The following is a 21,394-nucleotide window of genomic DNA, read 5'->3' on the forward strand; positions in this document are numbered from 1 at the left end:
ATCTTGGCAGCTGCTGTTACCACTTTATGACGTGACATCACTTCATGTTTGTTGTGTTACTGCATTTTCTTAGTGTGCTTTGTAGGATTTGATCATGCACATTGTTTACCAGTACCTTTAAACACTTTACTGTTAACTATTATCACAAAACACAAACCCCTCTCAACCTCTTGGTGCAGAAAATAACTGACAAATAGTTACTAACACTGTATTCAAACTCCTGCCTCTGTTGGTACAAGATAACCTGAAATGGAATAAAAACTAGTTACTCTTTGTAATTTGCTGTTCGTATGAACACACATGATTAAACCAGTGTCACTCTAGACTATTAGAGGACTGTCCTGTCAAGTCTACATACTGCAAAAATGAAATTTTGTATATCACCAAAAACACCAGAGGAAGTGCTCAAGATAATTCTTACACAGGTTAAAGAATGTTTGTATTTTTAATTTGTGTATAATGCCTGTCATTGAGGTATTGGCAATATGTCATTTCATCATATAAGTAAAACATTTTTTTTCTTTTTTTTGCAGTTTTTCACATTTGAACAATATAAGCGGTTCTTTTTATTTGGCGCTCCGGCACCTACACCAATAGTAAGTACCTTATGTATTAAAGTAGTATTTCTCTTTGATAATACAATTATCTGGTTGCTACACAGAATTACTTTCAGTATAATGAGAACAAAAATTAAACATTTAACATTATCTTCTGCATACTATCACAAGTTTAGAGCAAGAGTTACATGGATAATACATAATTTTGGAGTAATATTTTGGACAATTAAAGAATAATATGATGTACATAATTTATTTGCTTGATTACAAGAGATGAGAAAAAAGTAATACAACAGTAATGGGAGTCTGGCAGATGACCCTAGAAAACATGCAATAGCAGAAGATGTGTGTACATCTTTTGTTAATGTATTTCCTGATGTGTTCGATATTCATGAAGATTCTCCTCCTTGATGGGATGTAGTGAACATGATGAATGTATGAAGGAGTGAATGAATGAAGACTGTGAGGCATGGAGAATTCTAGAAGATGCCAGTCATTCAACACTTATGCCTACACAGCAGCGTCAGCAGAAGCTCCCGTCCACTTCTGTGAAACATGGGTTGTGTCTGGGACAGTGACAGACTGCTCCATGACAGCAGCCAGACCCAGGTCATCCAGAGGTGTCCAAGTGACACATAAACACGGGACTTCAAACTGAACCTTGGGCAATAGTATTTAGATCATCAGGTCCAGCCCATCATCATTGATAGAGCTGGGCCATATTACGACACACAGCCTGTGTCAGTAGTTGCTGAACTTTTGATGCAATCATGACTGCCATCCCTGGTCTGTGAATCAGTGTCCACTTTTTGTCATGGCTGAGGGAGTCACACCTTTCAATGTACCCCAGGTAGCAAGCAATAAATGAACTTTATTTACACTCAGACAGAATACAACCAAACAGTCATTTGGAATTGAATACAGTATTACTTGGTTCAAATCCACTGGTGTTGCACTACAAGATTTTTTATGAGGGTGACGTCAGTGCAATTGTATTGGTGGAGAGTGGTAGGGCTCGAATACAGTGCAGGAAAGAGGTCCAGGTGAGAGGGAAGTTTGTAGCTGATCAGAGATAAATGCACTGTGAGTGTGGCAGACACTGGGCCCAGTGTGCAGTATTTGGATGAGATGCGGAGCAATGGCTCAGAGGCAACTTGCAGTGAAGACATTTGTGGCCTATCTGAAGAACTTAAACAACGTGTGGAGTGAAGATTTGGGATTCAGCTCAGAGGGAAAATGTTGGCAGTCAATACTGGGATGACACGAAGTTAAGACTCTAGTGCAATTCCGAGTGTACGACAGCACTCGGCAACAGGTGCTCAAATTGAGGGACTGGTGACTGCAGTCAGTGCTATGGCCCGGAGTGGCTCCCAGTATGAACTGTGCCTTTGTAAGCACTCAGTGGAAGAATACTTCCGCTAGATAAGAGGGCACACAATCGGCAGAAGGATAATCAGTGCCTAGGATGGCAGCTCTAATTCTGGCACCTCTTGCACCTCTGATGACAAAGCTAGTGTGACATATTAACACGGCTGCTGTGGGAGATGAAGTTGACAACAAAAGACAATGTGCTTACATTTGTGGTTGCACTGTTTACCCACATCTCCACAGTGGTGTTTCCAGCGGCTCGGAGAGGCAGTAGGCCCGAAGCACATCTGTGTTGCTTGCTGATGGATCTCAGAGGGATACTATAGACTGCCATCTGACTGCCTAGGCCCAAGCAGCCAGCAGCCTGCTGTTGTCCCCAAGATCTGTGCCATGCACTGAGTTCCAGTTGGCTCTGTGCTGTGGCTGACCACTGTGGCTCCCCAGCCTCCAGTTCCCTGTTCATCACCTGGGTAGTCCTGCTGGCCATGCTGGCCTAGTCCTGGCTACCAGCTGTCTCATTGCTGCCCTGCCACACTGACTCACACTGCCGGTGTGTCTGTGATGGTTTGCTCGGGTCTGAGAGTCGTTAGTGGCTCCATACTGTCTGCTTGTTACAGATACTCTGTTCTACATTCATGTACGATTGTTAATAAGAGTTTTTGCAACAGATTGGTTGCCTATATTGTCTGCATCTCCACACACCTCCAGCAGAGAATTGCTCACTCTCACCTTCTTGAAGCAAAACCCCATTACAGTGGACACAAAGGCATTTCAGCAGTCATTCTTCCTGCACACTGTATGTGAAGGATACAGGAAGAAACCCTTTTATGCTGTACTATGGAAAGTACACTGTGCCATGTACTTCCCAGTGGTTGGCAAAGTATGAATGGTGACACAGGTGTAGATCATGATTCCATTGTGCCCAACACAAAGACTTCCTATTCCCCAAAGGTTTTGACAAAGTGCAATAAAGTTGTTATGGCTGTCTTGTGTTTGAAAGTGATGCTTGCAGGTAACAAGCATCTTTTTTATTGCCCCTGACCTAACAGAAATACAATAGTATCCGTGAGCACAAACTGATTGTTGCCCACGGTGGACCCAGAGCCTCATGATTGAACAACAACACAAACAGGAGGTTTAAGGCTATAAAACAATTAACCAATAATTGCGACTAGTGCACCTCACTCTTATGCTTCACTCATAAATGACAGGTTGAAGGGGCAACTTCCTGAACAAAGTTCGACAAATCACTTTCAGTGGTAGGGTCACATTACAAATCGAGCTATCGAAGGAGAGACTGACATGAAGCCATTAATTAGGACATTAAAGGGATACAGGTATAAATCACTTCTTGTTACGTATTTGGAGAACACTGGATACCAAAGCCTATAGCAGAACACCAGCAAATTGGCAGCTTTGCAGATAAGAAAGTGATGGATATCAGGATGTTTATCTGGAAGATGAAGGATGGTGAAATATTGTTCTCTCCCATAACATTTTACCCAGTGTTTTGGTTTTTTGACCAGAACACTTCCAGGATTATTAATTTTTTTCATTTAATAAGCAAGTAATTACCTGTCTGGTAACTCTCCTTATTTCCCACACTGTAATTATTTGTTATGTTCAGCAAGAAAGGCTGCTGTACAAACAAACAAACAAAAACAAACACATTTTTGATATTGTTATATATATGCAACTACATATTCTTGTCTTTTAACATTTACGTTCCTCTTCTTTTGTTATAAATTTAAGTCTGATATACTTTATATTACATTGTAGGTATTGTTTTGATGCTGTTTGTTGGAATTAACTTGTGGTTGACAGATTGAGCTGAACTGTACTACCTCTGTACACTCATATTTTTACTGACTTCTCAGACTAGAAAATTATATGATGCAATGCTTTTCATGTAAATACAGCTGCAAATATGCTTCAGTTTTTTAAATGCTGTTCAGATATTTTGAATTTGCAGTATTTGACAAAAGTGAAACAAAATATATCTGTTTTCTTATTGGTCTGGTTTCTACATCATTTATTTTTCTATTAGGTGTGTCTACACTCTGTGATCTTTGTTTCAGACATTTTCCTTGGCAGGTCTGTGCGCTGGCATTACTGAAGCAATTCTGGTTAATCCATTTGAGGTTGTCAAAGTGACACTCCAGTCTAATAGGGCACATCTCAAAGAAACCCCTAGCACATGGTCTGTTACCAAGGAAATAATCAGAACCCAGGTAAATAAATATTAATACCACACAAGTATGGTACTGTACTCATGGCAGTGCTCTATCTGTGTGACTGGTTTGGGAAACAGTAAAATAAAAAAGAGAGATGTTTCAGAGAATTTATATATGATACTAATCAAACTGGAGTTTAATAAAAAATAATAATATGTAAAGTACAAGGTGATTAAAAAAGGAAGAGCAGAGTTCAGTTGTTTATTATAGGCAAACTGTGATAGGTAGAACACAGTGCACACATCACTGGATAGAGGAAGGTTCAAAGGTTAACATTCGCACAGACACTGTACCAAACACGCAACATGAGCACCATGCTTCACTCAAAAAACATTGAAATGGTGGGCCATTTCATTCCACACATGAATCAACAGGTCTCTGTGTACTGAATCAACAGCTTCAACAGTTTCATTTCTCAGATCTTGAAGAGTAGCTGCCATAAGTGGGACAAAGACTCTGTCTTTTATATACTCTCACAGAAAAAAATTGCAGGTGTGAGGTCCATTGACCTGGGAGGCCAGAAACAATGAACAGGATGTTGTTGGCCACCTCTTCCAATTCAACATTGTAATGGTGTTGTTAAGATAAAGCAATACCTCAAGGTGAAAATGAAGTGGGGAGCCATCGTTCATAAAAATGAAATCATTGCAACCTTTGAGAAGGTGAGGAAACAACCAATTTCACAGCATCTTCAGGTATGACATTCCTGTCACAGTTTCCATTGCAAAAAAGAAAGATCCATAAAGTTTGTGAAAGAGAAACAGCACAAAACATATTCAGTGTCAGTGAGGCTCTTTCATGTTCAATGACAATGGCAGGATTTTGTAACCCCCAGATTCTTACATTATGGTGGTTTGCTTTACGTGGTAGATGAAATGTTGATTCATCTGAACAGATGAGTTGTTCAGAAAAGTGTCTTCTGCCATAGCCCGGAGAATTGAAATGCCAAATTTTTTCCTTCTGTTATAGTCGCTGGGATGCAACTGCTGCAGTAACTGCAACGTGTAAGACTTCATATGCAGGTGTCATTTCAGGACATGCCCTCACCATTGTTTGAGGAAGTTGAAGTTCCTGGCCTGCCCTTCTTGTGAACTTGTGAGGGCTCCATGTGAATGCATCTAGGATATACTCAATATTTTCATTAGGTGTGCATGACTGACCAGTGCTCTTCCTTATGCCAGTCATAAATCTGTTTGTGCAAAGGTGGCTTCCTGCTGAATCAATGATGGAATGCATGTTGGACTTGAACAATGGATTGATTTTGTGTAAATTCCAAGACACAGTGTGTGAAAACTTTGAACCTTCCTATATCCGTTAACACACATGATGTGTTCCAATCTTTTGCAGTTTGTCTCTAATGAGCAATTGAAATCTATCCTTTCTTTTTGAATCACCCTCTATTCTTGTTATGGTGTGGAACTGTATTTTGTAGTGTAAAGTAAAATGGAGATAATTCTTAAAGAGATAAGTAATGGAAGGATTGTAGGCAATCACATATAATACAATTGAGGCATAGAGCAGTTGACAGATGTCCATAAAGAAGACTGGAAACATTTCTGATCTTTTGGACAATTTCCTTCTTCAGAGTTGACAAAAACATACACATGTATTGTACAGAGTAAGTAAAATAAAATAGGTCTGCAAAATATTTTAAGACTGATGCCGGGTTGAGCCTTGTTAATGGACATCAAAGAAGATGCTGGAAACAGCCACTTTTGACATTGATGCAGCACAGTGGCCAATTTCTCAAACTGTGAGACACATGTAGCAGCTTTGCTTGAGGGATAGCAACAGTAGCATTTTCATTGCTTTGCTGCAGCTCTTCCAGTGTGTGAGGATTATTTGAATACACCTGACCCTCGTGTTCTCCTGACAAGGTTGTCAAAGCAGGGTGTGCTGTCACTCCATCTTTCTGAAATATCCATACTGTTATTTATCTTCTATGGGTTGGTCTACTTATGGATTAAACAGTTGCTTGACACACCAGACATTACTCACCAATCTTGAGATTATGCGATGGCTCTTCAAAGTACTAAGGAATTTTCTGATGCATAATGGTGCATGTTCTGTGAGTTCACATGCTCTGACAGGCCGAACCAGGACCCAAAAGTCTCGAATCCACTTTACTCAGCAGAACTTGACATGCAAAAGTTTTTCTGGACATTTTAACTCATGCACAATGGTAAATTTGCAAGGGTATAGATGCAGGTCTTTTTGATAAAGTTTCAGCATAATCTCTTAATTCCCCCTTCTGCAGATAAACAGTATTGAGATTTTGTCAGACTTTGTTCCAGGCTTCCGTTCACTCCAGCAATGTTTTCTGGTGTTAGAACTCTTTTTGGATAGTTGCAGTTTTTATTCCCTACAGAGCCTCTTGCAGTCATTTTTCCACCAAGTTTTGCATTGCAGATATTGTTAGAGGTTTTTTCCAAAACACTTCCATTCTTAATCTCTTATGCAGTTCAAGACACATTTTCCACGAATTGTGCTTCACATAATGCTTGATAAGGAATGTGCACTATTTTGTGGTGAGCACTATGTTGTGTTTCATTTGACTGGTCACTAATAGGTTGTCTTCTCTTTCTCTGTCAGCTATAATGACACAGTGAAGTACCTGTGGCAGGGCATATGGGTGATGTGCATGCACTGACCTGCGGAAGCAACTGATTGGTTTATATATTTGCTCATGTCAGAAGCCTACCTTTACAGTGCACCCTATACATATATATTTACAAAAAAAGAACTTTCAGAAATATCATCAACTAACTTGCAAATCAGATGACCTGTTGAAAATTGAGACATACCTAGGACAATATCCCGGCAAACAAATTTAAGGGAGGACTTTGCTCTACCAACAGCAGTTCTTAAGCAATTAAGGGACCTCCAAACACCACACTCTTCATTGCGGCTGACTTTTTCTCAATGTTAGCTCTAGGCTGAGCTGGCTTATAGCCAGACACTGGATGAGCTTAAACGTTCTCAGCATTCGGTCATTCACAGTCTGTGGCAACTTCTTGATGAATAGTTGGAGTTACGATACTGGCAAGACAGTAAATCTTTTTAACAGGAGTAGGTTTCTCATACCCTGTAATCAGCCTGCAAGCTTCATTCAGGGTAGGGCCCATAGTAAATAGGGGAAGCATACTTTGCTGCATAATAGCACAAGGCCAAGGCGATGGCTCTAAGAACTTGTGGTCTCACCTCCCCAGTTTGCATCTCTTAACTTTCTCAGGATATTATTTCTGTTTGATATTGGAGTGGTGGTGTCTGAAAGTGTGGGTGCAGTCTAGTGTTACCCCTAAGTAATGTGGAGTGAAGCAGTATTCCAGTGGGGTGCTGTTTCAAGACATATTCAGGTTTGTTAAGGCCTCCCTGTTTTCAGGATGGAAAGCATAGGGTAGGATTACTGAGAGGTTGGGCCTTAGGAGGTTAATCCTGTAGTCTGTGCCTAGTTCTTTCAGGGCATCATCAAGAGCGAGTTCTATCTCTTCAAATGTTTCCTTGGCATGGCGATGTCATCAGGATAGAAAAAATTTCTTCTGTTGTAAGGATGTGGCTGGTCATTAATATAAACATTAAACAGCAGCGGAGCCAGCATCACCTAAACAGTGAGGGTTTAGTGTTGCTCCTCATATTATTTTTGTTCCACTCAAGACCTTTCAGTATTGAAATATTAAAGAGAGCTGATGAAAATGAATCTTGTGCATATTAACTTTACATCTCATTAATCATCAGCTTCTATTCACACATATTACTGTTCTTGTTTATTACACAAGGAAACATCTTTTCGCATATTTTCATAACTTTTTATTTTATAAGACTTACATTATGAGCTACAAGCCCATTTTTTTAGTGTTGCTATTACAGAGGTGTTTTTCACATCCTCTGCTGTATTAAAAAAAAAAACATAGAATATACAGCTTGAAAAGAAAATAAGCAGTAAAGCGTCACAATCTTACAGTATACAGCATGTAAATTAAATGTTTATATGGGTCATTGATGGTGTGATGTCTAATAGATTACAGGTTAAGTATTTTAAGGAGCAAAGATAACAACTCACTTAATAGTGGAGACACTGAATCATAAATAAGCACATGTGCAAGACTGAAAGTATAGCTAGCTTTCGTTCAGATCCCTCTTCATTGCTGTAGATTACACATAGACACACATGCGTACATTCATACATACATACGAGGATCATTTTTAAAGTAAGAACCGATTTGCAATGGGGTAAGAGAGACTTTTTTCATGAATGTAAATTGTATCACAAACTACAGTATGTACATTTTTTCACTTTTGAACACAGTCACCTTCCATCATTCATTACATATGTATAAACTTCAACAAGCTGCTGGTGAATTTCAGCAGGACGGACTTGTTTTTCATTTAAGAACTGAATAACTGAGCACGCCTCACATTCGTTGGGATTACTGACTGACGTGGTGACAAACGAAGCAGTATAACTATACAGCCAACACTGGCAGAGGGAAGAAACATGTTGGTGACATAGTGAGAAACTGGCCAAAAGTGGCTGACTGAACGGATGTCACATTACAGGATGCATGAACATGATGCACTACCAATTCTTACTTTAAAAATGACCCTCGTATGTACACACACATACACGTATATGGCTACATTATGCTGGGACAATAATTTCCACAGTATTTAAAGATGGAGTTTTTGGCTCAAATTATAAAATGAATGGCACAGAATAGGTGTGGAAAGAGGAAAGATCAATCCAGTTTCCTTTTAGTCTTTGTGCCAATATCCACAAGCACAAAAAAAGCAAAATATATTTAATAATTCAGTTGCAGTTCCCATCCTTTTTAATATTTAAAATTTCAAATCCTGAAAGTTGTTGTCTTTTTAGTCCTGAGTGCAGTATTTTGGGCCATTTATGAAATTTTCCTGATAGGATTCTAAACAGTGCTGTGCAAGGGCAAAGTCTGTCTTCTACAGTTTCCTGCATCTTTGCTGTTTCATTTTATTGTGTACAGATCTCCCTCAGGTTTACTATTTAATATGAGACATACTTTTGGCAAGTATTAATAGGGGACTGTGTTTTTGTCTACTGTCTCCATGGTGAAATAGGCCTCTGAATAATATTTTTTGCTTTCAAAATACCATCTATTCTGTATGACAGTTCTTCAATTTGTGCTTCCACTCATCTTTTCTTGGGAAGTTATTGTGAGGGATATTATTACCCTTGCTTGCTTTCTTTTCTTCCTATGGAGTATGCTGTGTATTAGGGTAGGGTGGTAATCATTATTTAGAGCTATTATTTTAAGTGTACATAGCAAATAATCACCATGTTACTGGAAATTGAAAATTTGCCGTAAGGTCTTATGGGACCAAACTGCTGAGGTCATCGGTCCCTAAGGTTATGCACTACTTAATCTAACGTAAACTAACTTACACTAAGGACAACACCACACACCCAAACCCGAGGGAGGACTCGAAGCTCCAACAGGGGGAGCCGTGTGGACTGTGACAAGGCACCTCAGTCTGCACAGCTACCCCGTGTGGCCATCATGTTACTCTCAGTGTCTCTGTCTGCAACTGATTTTGGATGGAGGCAGACAGCTGAGATAAGCTAATAGAGAACCGATGTCAATGATAACAAGAAAATGTCAAACAACCAAAGAAGACGATATTGCATATTTTCACTAATTATTGACTTACAGAATTATCTTTTGCGGCAGTGCACCTGAAGTAAATAAAATACAGTAAGTATATAATTAATTAAGCATTTTTTGTTTGCAAAAAGTATATGTTCAGCAAAACTGAACAATAAGAATATTGTGTAACATACATAACTGCAAATAGGCTCAACTTTACAAATGGCTGTCCACCTCTGTAGCTGAGGGGTCAGTACAGCTGAATGCCACATGATGGGCCTGCATCGATTCCCGGCTGGTTTGAAGATTTTCTTCACTCAGGCACTGGGTGTAACATTGTTGTCATCACCATTTCATTATCATTGACATGCAAGTTGCTAAAATGCTGTCACCATGCAGCTGAATTCCCCAAAGGGGGGCTCCCAGCCAGAAATGCCACATGCACTGTCTTTTCTTCCAAAGGACCACCCATGGGCTGCCCTTGTTTCTGGTATAAAACAGATACTGGCAATATGTCTCTGAGTCAGTTACAGGCCACCAATTGAAGGATTCGTGTGGTTGACAATGAACAGCTGTTAACTAGATATGTCTTTATTTCACTATCATATTAATTTATTTTATTTTATGGATGACCTTGCCTTCACAACATTGCAGTGGTGTGTGTGTGTGTGTGTGTGTGTGTGTGTTTGATTTTGACATGCTAACAGTACTAAAATGTCTTTTGCCAAAATTTTGTCCCAATGCATATTTTGAGTAGAAAATGGACATCAAAGAAAGGCAATTTGACCATAATCTAATCTCACATGTAAAAAGTATCTTCATTCAGTAATCTGTAACGGTGCTGCACACTAGAGTTTGCTGTGCGGGGTAGCCGCGCGGTTGAGGCGCCTTGTCACAGTCCACCGCGGCTGCACCCGTCAGAGGTTCGAGTCCTCCCTCAGATGTGCGTGTGTGTGTTATCCTTAGCAGAAGTTAATTTAAGTTAGTTTAATTCATGTGTAAGCATAGAGACCAATGACCTCAGCAGTTTGGTCCCACAAGTTTCCAAAAATTTCCACTGGAGTTTTGCGTATTTAATACTAACACAGAAATTACAGTACATTCATCTTTATCATTCCACTTTTAAAGACATATTGACATTTCTCTTCCATGCATTACACCCCTACATGCATTCCTGTCCATTGACATACTGTCACGGAATGCCCACTGACATACTGTCACAGATAATGTATTTAATAATTTATTTTTAACTGATCATTACTCTTCACGAATATTTCTGCTGTATCTGAACAATAATTGTTATGTTCAACATAAAAAAAAAACTGTGGTGTAGGATATGCATTGTTTAAGAATCAATGTATACTACAGTGTCATTGGGCAGATCAAATGTTGAAAATAAAGAAAGATGCACAGAGACCCAGAATAAAACTCTATAAGTCAAGTGTTCTAATACTAAACTCCACCCGTTGCGCTAATTGCACAGCGTGGCTACAAAGTATTGAATCAAGCTCTTGTCATACACATGATTACATGGTTGTCAAACTGCCTTTCTTTGATATCCATTTTCTAACAACATATGTACTGGACTAAATTTTGGTAGAGACATTTCTGTACTGTTAGTATGCAAGGAATTGTACTGTTGTATCCAAGTGCACAAATTTTGGCTCACTCTATAAATGCTTTTGCTGCATATAGTAGTTTCTTTTAGTGATCTATATAGCACTTTTGCACTGGCTATGTTAAAATAGTATTGATGATTTTGTCTCAAAGGGAGACTCTTTGTTGTGGTGACAGATTGATCAGTAGCATTTCCTCAGGTCTAAGTTACAGTAGAACATGAAAATTTGATTAAGAGCTGACAAAGCCAATGAATGTGAATATTAAATAATTGTTAAATTAATATTAAGGTTCTGGTTACTGACTGATCTCTAGCATAGTCCAACATCTAGGTTAGGTAGGAAGATGACAGTTGGGTTGTGAGTTGATGAAGCCAACAAATGTGAAAGTGAAATTTTGGTTAAGATGATAGACTGAAGTGTAACTGGAGGTCTACATCAGCTTGGAAGCTGATAGTTTTATTTTCCATTATTTTATATTTACTTGCTTCAAGACTCCTGATTTATATATATCAGTTACAGAAACATCAAGGTGTGGCAAAAGCAGCAAATGAAAACTCTTTGTTAAATTACTTGTTTGTGTGTATCTACACCTGTGAAAGAAATGTCTAGCTCCAAAAATTCTGTTTCACTGCTCTCTAGCACATAGTATATTAAGGCTCTTGTTACATTAAATGCTTAATAATTTCTCCCATAGCCAAAGCTGCACCATTTTAACTTCCCGTGACCACTCACAAATGGTGTTAACGACATACACTTTGAGTATAGAATGTGTATGGACCCTCATGAAGTTTTACCCTCCACACTTTGCAGATGTCTCTTTAAGGAGGCTCCAGCCCTCAGTTGATATACGACTGCAGAGTGTCAATTTAAGTCAAGGAATTTGGAATCAGTGCCAATTCAAAAGAAAATAACAAAATTTAAAAACATACCCCACTATCCAGTCATTCTACAAACTATGTAATATCAGCAGAACTCCAATTATCTGAATTAATTGGTACCAGGTACATTCAGATAATCAAAAATTCAGATAATTGGGTGTTTTAAAAGAAAGGGGTCTATGTATTTTAATTACAGTAATTACATACTGTATGTACGGAACTATATGTTGAAAATGAGAGAAAAAATATGTTTAAAGAAGAAGAGGTTTTCGTTAATTAAAACTAAAATGCAACACTTTTATGTACATGTTAAAGAGCAGACTGTACAGTACAGGTGCTGAATGTCATTGTTTGCTGAACATTTTGGTCAAATTAAGCTGTTTGACTGTCTTCATCTGTTTCTACATCTACATTTGCATGGTTACTCTGCAATTCACACTTGAGTGCCTGGCAGAGGGTTCATTGAACCATTTTCATTCTACTTCTTTACCATTCCACTCTTGAATGGTGCGTGGGAAAAAGTTTCGGGCAGCCAAGTTGCGCATCCATTTGATAGTGAGAAGTTGCATGTGGTCACACTCCAGCTGATGCTCCATCCACTTCAATGCAGATTCAAAGCTGGCAGACACTTCACCAGATGATGGTCCCATGTCTGCTTCAACATCGACACTAAGGCCATCTTCTTGAAGATGCTTTCTTCTCTCACACTTTCAAGTTCATCATCATTTAGAGTTTGAAACCCAGGGTCTGATGAATCACACACCATCAATTACACTGTATCTTCAACACTAACCTCTGAAATCCAGGAATTTTCAAAAGAATGTTTCTTAATTCCTCATGTGACACACCATCCTCATCCTCCCCTGTCTGTTCCACTTTCTTTTCTTTGAGCCTCTTTTTCCTTTTTCTCATTTTCCTTCTCTTCTTCAGGTGTTATGCCTTTCATCTTGTTCCACACCCGTTTTAATGTGACTGCCTCAACCAAGCTCCAAGCTTTTGGCTCTGTGTAAGTGCAATATTTAATATTTATTTTTTTGTGGTTACCCAACACACCTTCTTTGTCTTTGTTCTCTGCCAAAAATTTCCTTCTGTAACCGTGTTTCTTGGTTTTGATAACAGACTGGTCTAGTGATAGCAATAAGCTCGTGACGTTTGGCAGTAAAAATATTGTTGTAAACTGACCATTCCCTCTTTCCAACAGTTCACTGGTGAGATGAGTTGGTGCATTATCAACAATCAAAAGCACTTTACTGCCTTCTTTTCCAAGAGATTTTTATTGCTTTTTCACTTCAGGGATGAAAATTTTGTCGTACTGCTCGGTAAACAATGGTGCAGTCATCGAAGCCTTGGGTTGGTTTTTATAAAAGAGGGGAGCTTTTTCACATTTTGAAATGCTCTAGGACTTTTTGATTTCCCTATCAACAGAAGCGATATTTTTTGGCTTCCTGTAGAGTTCGCACAGGTAAGCACCGTAACACGGTTTTTTACTAACTTTATGTCCTGGAACACTACACTTCCTTTTAGATGCTAAATTGGTTTTTAGGCAGAGCTTTTCAAACAAGACCAGTTTTATCAGCATTGTACTAAAACTAAGCATTGTAGGAATCTGCTAAAACTTTAAATTGTTCAATAAAATCTTCTGCAGCTTTGGAGTCTGGTGATAACTTCTTGCCATTTAAATCTAATTTACGGATGTCGTGCCTGCATTTAAAAGTTCTTTGCCAGCTGTTGGTTGCTTTAAAGGATGGACAAACAAACTTCTAAGCTAAGATCTTAGGTTTTTCACAAAGAATTGGACCTGAAATTGTGTTTCCCATGGAACATTGCTGCAAAAACCACTTGAAAAAGGCATCTTATAAATTTTTGTTTGTTGCTGCCTTCATTGTTTTTCTTGAAGAAACACATTTTCAAACACTGACACAAAGTTTAAAAGTACAGGTTTGCTCCTTTTAAGGACTGAAATCATTGCTTGTCCAACACCATACATCTCAGCCCACTGTTTACCCTGTTCTATAATTTTTAGTTTATCCACTAATGGTAACACAACACACTTTGTTTTGGAAGCCATGGTGAACGACGAAATGCACTCACAAACAAAACAAAGTGTGCAGTGCAGGTCCACGACACACAGACTGACTAGTAATCAAAAGGAATGGTGACAAGTGGGCTGGGTCAGCCACCTGGCGACAGTGACTTATCATCCCAGTAATGTTTGCGCCTACACTAGCTTCGCGGAGGGAAGGACAATAGTGCATGTAGACAGAATCGTTATTTTGTGATTTGGATAATCAGCAACTCGGATAGTCAGAGTTTGAATAATTGGAGTTGTACTGTATCTAGATTCTAGAATTGAAAATTCCTGTTGGGTATAGTGCATGGTAAGTAACGGTATTCATTGTAAAGCAGGATGACAAATAAAAGTCTGTCTTGAACAAGCTTTTTCATTTGCAGATGTAGGTCACTATTTTCTTTGAAATATACCCATGTAATCAAGTGTACATTATTTATTAGAAAGTATTTACTAAAACTGAGGAGCCAGCAGCCATTTTCAACATAGCCACTAATTTCCTGTGTTACATTTAGCTGTCATTAGGAAAGGTAGTATTAAGTACAGTAATAATATTTTTTGTTGATGCAGTGTACAGATGAAGTTTTCAAGCTTTGCTTGTCTTTTATTAATGTGTACTTTGAGTCATCCCACATCTGTGGAGATTCTTCTTCTCGATGGGGTCTGTGGAAGATAATGAACAGATATCGTTGTTTGATTGTCTTTTATCTTCCACAATTATGTACACCTTGTCACAATAACACACTGTTTTATAAATTTCTACATGTAAAGAAAGAAAAAATATTTGATTCTGACAAAATAAAGCATAGGTTTTTCTTTGTTTCAGTATCTTATTGCAGTCTTGACATGTACAGTCACATGCTAAGAACTGTGGAACAGGACAATGCAGCACAGTTTATTTACAATTTTCTTGTAACATACAGATATTTAGTGAAGAATGTCTTTCCTTTTAAGAACAAAAAGTGGCTAGTTAGTCTTTGAGAAGATATTACTTTTTACAGAGAAATATCTTATGATTACACAACAATGCGAAGTTTTGTTTGCTGCGCTTCCAGCCAGGTTGGTTGATGATGGAAATAGGAAACTGGTATGAAATGTAGTACCTTCATTATTTAATGTAGCAAATAAGCCACTATAACTGTAGCTGGAGAGAAAATCACACAGATGTGATGATAAAGTATCAAAAGTGATAAAACTGTGTCCCAGTACAGGAAAAACCAATTCCACAATTGTTGCACATATGAGCCACAAATGACAGAATCTTCGAAACAGTCTTTTCCCTTTATGAATATGTGAAACTTGCAAAGCTGTCGTGTGTCAAGGAAAGGCCTGTCATCAATAGAACATACAGCAACAGAAGTATATGCTTCTCATGCACAAAATAGTGGTTGCATTTGCTTGCTTTCAGCAGGGTAAGCTGTATTTATATGCAATTTTGGAAATATTTCTTTGTGAATGCAATGTAGCTTATGTCACTGAATCACTGAGCTTTGGTTCTTTTTGCATTTAGTTCATGATCAATCAAGTCTTGATAATGTACAAATGCTTGGGATGCAAAAATAAATTATACAAATTTTGTTCATTACATAGAAAAATAATTAAAAATAACCATTAAAATCTTACAGTGGCTTTCTCACTGTTTGAGGCACTAATGTGTCTCTTTCTGTCAGACTGTGACGACTTTGACAGCAGTGAGCATCTTGACTATACATGTTAGACTGTAATGTTACTTCACTATTAAACGGATTAAGAGTAATAATTATTTAGTTATTGTATAGTGGCTCACTCACTGTGAAATGTCATGATTTGCACTCTCAGTTTATCAGTGGAATTTACCATGATTAATAGTTTTTTTCTTTTTTGTTATTTTCAGGGGTTGGGGCTCCGTGGATTGAACAAAGGAGTGACTGCAACTATTGCTCGCAATGGAGTCTTCAATATGGTTTATTTTGGCTTTTATCATTCAGTCAAGGGATTACTTCCAGAATTTCATGTAAGATTTACAGGATCCTATTGTTGATACATCAGTTATAGCAAATTTTAAAAACTGTTTTTGAGTCATAATTTGAAACTGAGGCAGCTGCCATCAGGAAGTAATTGTTTTGTGTTCATTTTTCGGCTGGTAACAAGAGAAAATATTTGTTGTTCAGTTTTATAAAAATGCCATTCAGTCTCATGAATTGCAGGATTCAGTGCAGGAGTTTCTACGCAAAGTGGGTATCGGCTTTGTGTCGGGCACTCTAGCATCCTGTGTCAACATCCCATTTGATGTTGCCAAGAGCAGGATCCAAGGTCCTCAGCCAGAACCCGGTGTCATAAAATACCGCACGACACTTGCATCGATGGTAATTGTTTACAAAGAAGAGGGGTAAGTCTCCGTTTTTTTAATATCTGACAAAGAGCTTAAAACGAGTTGGTTTCTTTGTTCCAAGTTCGTTATCATTTGTGAGATTTTCCTTATTTACGGAAACCAATAAATGTTTGAATCTACATCTATGTCTGCAGACATACTTTGCAAGTCACTACACAGTGCATGGTGAAGCGCACTTTTCACCACTGCAAATCATTCCCATTCCTCTGTCACTGGCAATCGGAATGAGGGAAAAATTACTGTTGGTATGCCTCGGCATGGGGCATAATCTCCATTATTTTTTCCTTACTGTATTTATGCAAAATGAACATTGCAGCCAAGAAAACTGTGTTCAGATCAGCTGTCATATCCGTTTTATGCAGAATAATTCGATGATGGACTCAATCATCTTCTTCTGGTGATGCGAGTTACGCTGTTATGTGTATTTGATGCCTGGACTCTAACCTGGTTGAACTGTTATTGGCCTTGTGTCACTGTTTATAGGTTGTTGTGAGTTTGATTCCTGACACACACTATGCCCTTTTGTGCTCCTGTTTTTCAGAGCCGGCACTGATATTCCACGAAATGCACATTCTCTCAGCGTTTCCCAGGAATGGCAGATATGATGGCTGGTGGAATCTTAATAAACTGAGCACCTGACCACAATCCTTGTTTAAGTTGAAACCTCCATCCCTTATTACTAGGTTTTTGGACATCTTTATTTTGATAGATTCCTCGTTGAAATAAATGGAGAGAACAACTCAGCTGAACACATGGAAGTGCACTATTAATCAATTGTTCTCCAGTCCGTTGCAAATGCTGGTTCTCTAAACTTCCTCAATATCGCCTTACGACACAATGGTTTCCTTTCCTCCAGAGGTTTGCATCTAAGCCCATACTAATGAAATTGACTGTAACAAAACTAGTGGCATGCCACTGAATTGTTTTGATGCCTTCCTTTAATGTGACCTGTTGGTGACCCTAAATGTGTCACCAGTACTTAAGATAGGGCACAAACTGACATTTATCATACCATTTTATATAACAAGGAGAGATAGCAATTGATAGGATTGAGTTTTTAAAACCATCTATATGGTGATGTAGGTTAGGGGCCCACATATCACACCCTCTAGTCATTCACCCTGATGGACCCTTGTTTGAGGGTAATTGATGAAAAAAAAATTCTTAGTTGAGGCGTTTTCTGGAAAGACTTAAATGCGGTGTATGGAAATCGAGATACAGAGCATAAAGTATTTGATGTAATGTTTTCATTCATTTCAGTCCCTCATACAGGGATGAAATTTCTGTCAAATACAAATTATGTATTGTCGTCTGAGAATAAATGATGCTATAGTGCATTGTGTATGACTTACATACTGATTTGAACTGATAATATAGTACCGCACTTTGTTGTTTTTCCATAGATCACTGTATAACACAAACAAGAAAACAAACATTTTTCATATTTGACTACTAAATGGTCATTATATCTAAAAGTAGTGTACTTAAACATCAAACATAAATAGTTTTTAAAACAACAGTTCACGGTAAAGGTGTTTCTGAAGGCATTATAATATATGCCAACAAACATAACACACAATAATCCTCTTTAAAAACCTAGTATTAACATTCTCATCCGTAAAGCAAAAGAAATGTATTTATTCAATTACAGACATGCATAGGACAGAACACTGTCCTCAAGAACGATCTGCAACAATCTGTGTGTGGTTATTACTGATCGTGTGTCTGTTTTGCAACCTAAGCGGTCACTGTCTGCCGCAGATGCGTAACCCTCAACACTATTCTTCAGTGTTTCTGCATTGCCTCAAAGGAACTTAAGTAGAGCAAAGATATCTTTCTTCTTTGTATCCATAATCCCAGGACGAGACTTCTTCACCATCATCGAGTCCATCTTCTGCACTGGTAATGTATATCCTTGTTCTTTATTTGATAAGGACTCAATGCTCCTGCATAAGTAGACAAGAAAGAAAATGTGTTTCTGTTGTAATACAAAATGACATTTTTGTATTCCAAATACTGTCTTTCTCTTGGGCATATTTTTAGACAGCATTCCTTTGTGCAGCATATTTACTGACTGCAAATTTCTTAGAACATCCTTTCTTACTAGTTTTTGGCGACACATAACACTGTTCTGAATTTCTCCTCTTCATCACTACCTCTTACTTCCACTTCCCTTTCTGAATTTTATGCTTCCTTCCAATTAATTGGTTCACACCATCAGACACCATACTGGATGTACTAACACAATCACTTCCCTTATTTTGTTTACAAACACCATTTACTCCCTATGTGATGTTGGCAAATGTAAATTTCATAGTACAAATATCCTGTCACTGACAAATACAATTTCACGGTACAGATATCTTGTCACTGACAAATACGTCTCAGCACAGTGAACTCGCAAACACTGGTAGGTGCGGCATGGAAGTTGTTGACTGGCTGTGACTTGGGAGCAGCATGGCCATCAAATGTTTCTAGAAGGCATTGCATCTGTATGGGAGTAATCATAATTTGGGACTACAAAGACTGTGGGAAATGGAAAAACAACTTAATGGACATTAATTATTCAGTTGGACAGATAAAAAATCTACTCACCAAGTGCGGCAGAACACACACACGAAAGACAGTTGTAATTGGAAAGCTTGAGGAAACTGTGGCTCCTTCTTCAGGCAAAAGGGTTGACGGGGAAGAAAAAGGACTGGTGAGGTCTAAGAAAAGGGGTCAATTTCAGGAAAGTCACCCAGAACCACAGGTCAGTGGAGACATACCATAGGGGATGAGAAGGAAAGACTGACTGTTGGGGACTGCTTTGGATGAGATTTGAAAACCTGAGAGCTTAAAAGGTGGAAGGTAATAAGCAGACAGAGATCACTGCTTAAACATCATGTATGAGTTAATAAGAGTGAAAAGCTAAGTGCATTGTACGTAACAGACGTGACCGGGGGAACAGTGAAAAATAGATGGGAAAGACAATGAAAGATGTAGAAAACTAAAACGGAGTGAAGCAAAGAGTAGTTACAGTGAAGAAATGCTAAAACAAAAGAAATTAACATAAATTAAGGCCAGGTGGGTGGCGAGAACCAAGGACATGTTGTAGTGCTAGTTCCCACCTGTGGGGTTCTGAGTAATTGGTGGCTGGGGGAAGAATTCAGATGGTGCGTGTAATGAAGCAGGTGCTGAGGCCATGAATGTCATGTTCAGAGCATGCTCTGCAATGGGAGTTGCCAGTTTACACTCTCTGCCTATGCCCGTTCATCCTAAATGATAATTTGGTGGTAGTCAGGTCGGTGCAGAGGGCTGAACAGTGTTTATGTAACAGCTGGTATATGACGTGTTGTTTCGCAGGTGGCTCTCCCTGTGGTTTTGCCAGTTACAGGACTTTTATAGAGGGTGCTAGAAGGGTGCATAGGCCAAGTCTTGCAGCAGAGACAGTCACAGAGGTGGGAGCCATATGGTAGGGAGATAGGTGCAGATGGAGCATAGGGTCTGGTAAGAATATTGCGGAGATTGGGAGGGCGACAGAAAGCTATTCTAGGTGTGGTGGGCAAAATTTCAGACTGAATGGATCTCATTTCAGGGCTGATTTTAGGAAGTCATGGTTGTGTTGAAGTAGCTGATTATCATATTCTAGGCCAGGATAAAACTGAGTCACCAATGCTGTCCTCCGAAGATGTTTTTTTGCGGGGATCAGCAATACCTGGATTGGATGTGATGGCCTGGGAAATCTGCTTTTTTTTAACTATGCTGGTGGCATTATTATGTGTAGTGAAGGCTGAGGTGAGAAAGGTGGTGTATTGCTTTAAAGAGTCTGCATCTGAACAAATACGTTTACTTCGGATGCCAAGGCTGTATGGGAGGGAATGTTTGACATGGATAGGATGCCAAATGTCAAAATGTAAGTACTGTTGTTTGTTGGTAGATTTAATGTAGACGGAAGTGTCTAGCTGGTCTTTGGTGAGGACAAGATCAACGTCAAGGAAAGTAGCATGGAATTCAGAATAGGACCATGTGAAATTTAATTGGGAGAAGTTATTCAGAGATTCCACGAATTTTAGCAGGTCAGCCTCACCATCAGTCCATACGGTAAAGATGTCACCAATGTATCAAAACCAAACCAGGGGCTGAAGACTTATGGATCCCAGGAAAACCCCTTCCAAGCAACCCATGAAAAGGTTGGCATAGGAAGGTGCCATCACGGTTCCCATGGCCATACCCATGTTCTGCTTGTCTGTCTGCCCCACAAAGGTGAAGTAGTAGTTGGTAAGCATAAAGATGATTAAGATGGTGAGTAGAAGGATGTCATAGGTTTGGAATCAGGTGGGCACTGACTTAGGAAGTGTTCAGTAGCAGACAGACCATGTATGTGGGGGATGTTGCTATAGAAGGAGGTGGCATCAGTGGTGACAGGCAAGGTGTGTGTGTGTGTGTGTGTGTGTGGTGGGAGTGGGACGTGCACAGATTTAAGATTATCTGGGAAATGATTGGTATCTTTGATTCTTTGTTGTAAGAGGAGAGTCTTTGTACTATGGGTTGCAGGTGTTGATCAAATAAGGCAGATATACTTTTGGGGGGTGCTTTGAAGCCAGCACCTATAGGACGGCTAGGATGATTGGGTTTGTGGATCTTAGGAAGAAGAGGTGGGGGGAGAGGGAGGGGGGGGGGGGAGGTGTGCATGTTT

General features: G+C 39.0%; 1 protein-coding gene across 2 annotated transcripts in view; it reads left to right on the top strand.

The window, feature by feature from the left end:
- Window positions 1-21,394, top strand: part of LOC124717090 (mitochondrial 2-oxodicarboxylate carrier-like) — a 72,439-nt gene that overhangs the window by 38,538 nt on the left and 12,507 nt on the right. Inside the window, exons 4-7 of one of the 2 annotated variants that reach the window (XM_047243793.1) lie at window positions 534-596; window positions 4,004-4,156; window positions 16,219-16,338; window positions 16,517-16,713. In XM_047243793.1, coding sequence (XP_047099749.1) covers window positions 534-596; window positions 4,004-4,156; window positions 16,219-16,338; window positions 16,517-16,713 — 533 coding nt within the window. The remainder of the gene's footprint in view (window positions 1-533; window positions 597-4,003; window positions 4,157-16,218; window positions 16,339-16,516; window positions 16,714-21,394) is intronic. The other variant, XM_047243794.1, reaches the window with a different exon arrangement.

Source organism: Schistocerca piceifrons, chromosome 9 (assembly GCF_021461385.2).
Source record: "Schistocerca piceifrons isolate TAMUIC-IGC-003096 chromosome 9, iqSchPice1.1, whole genome shotgun sequence".
NCBI classification, from domain to species: Eukaryota; Metazoa; Arthropoda; class Insecta; order Orthoptera; family Acrididae; genus Schistocerca; species Schistocerca piceifrons.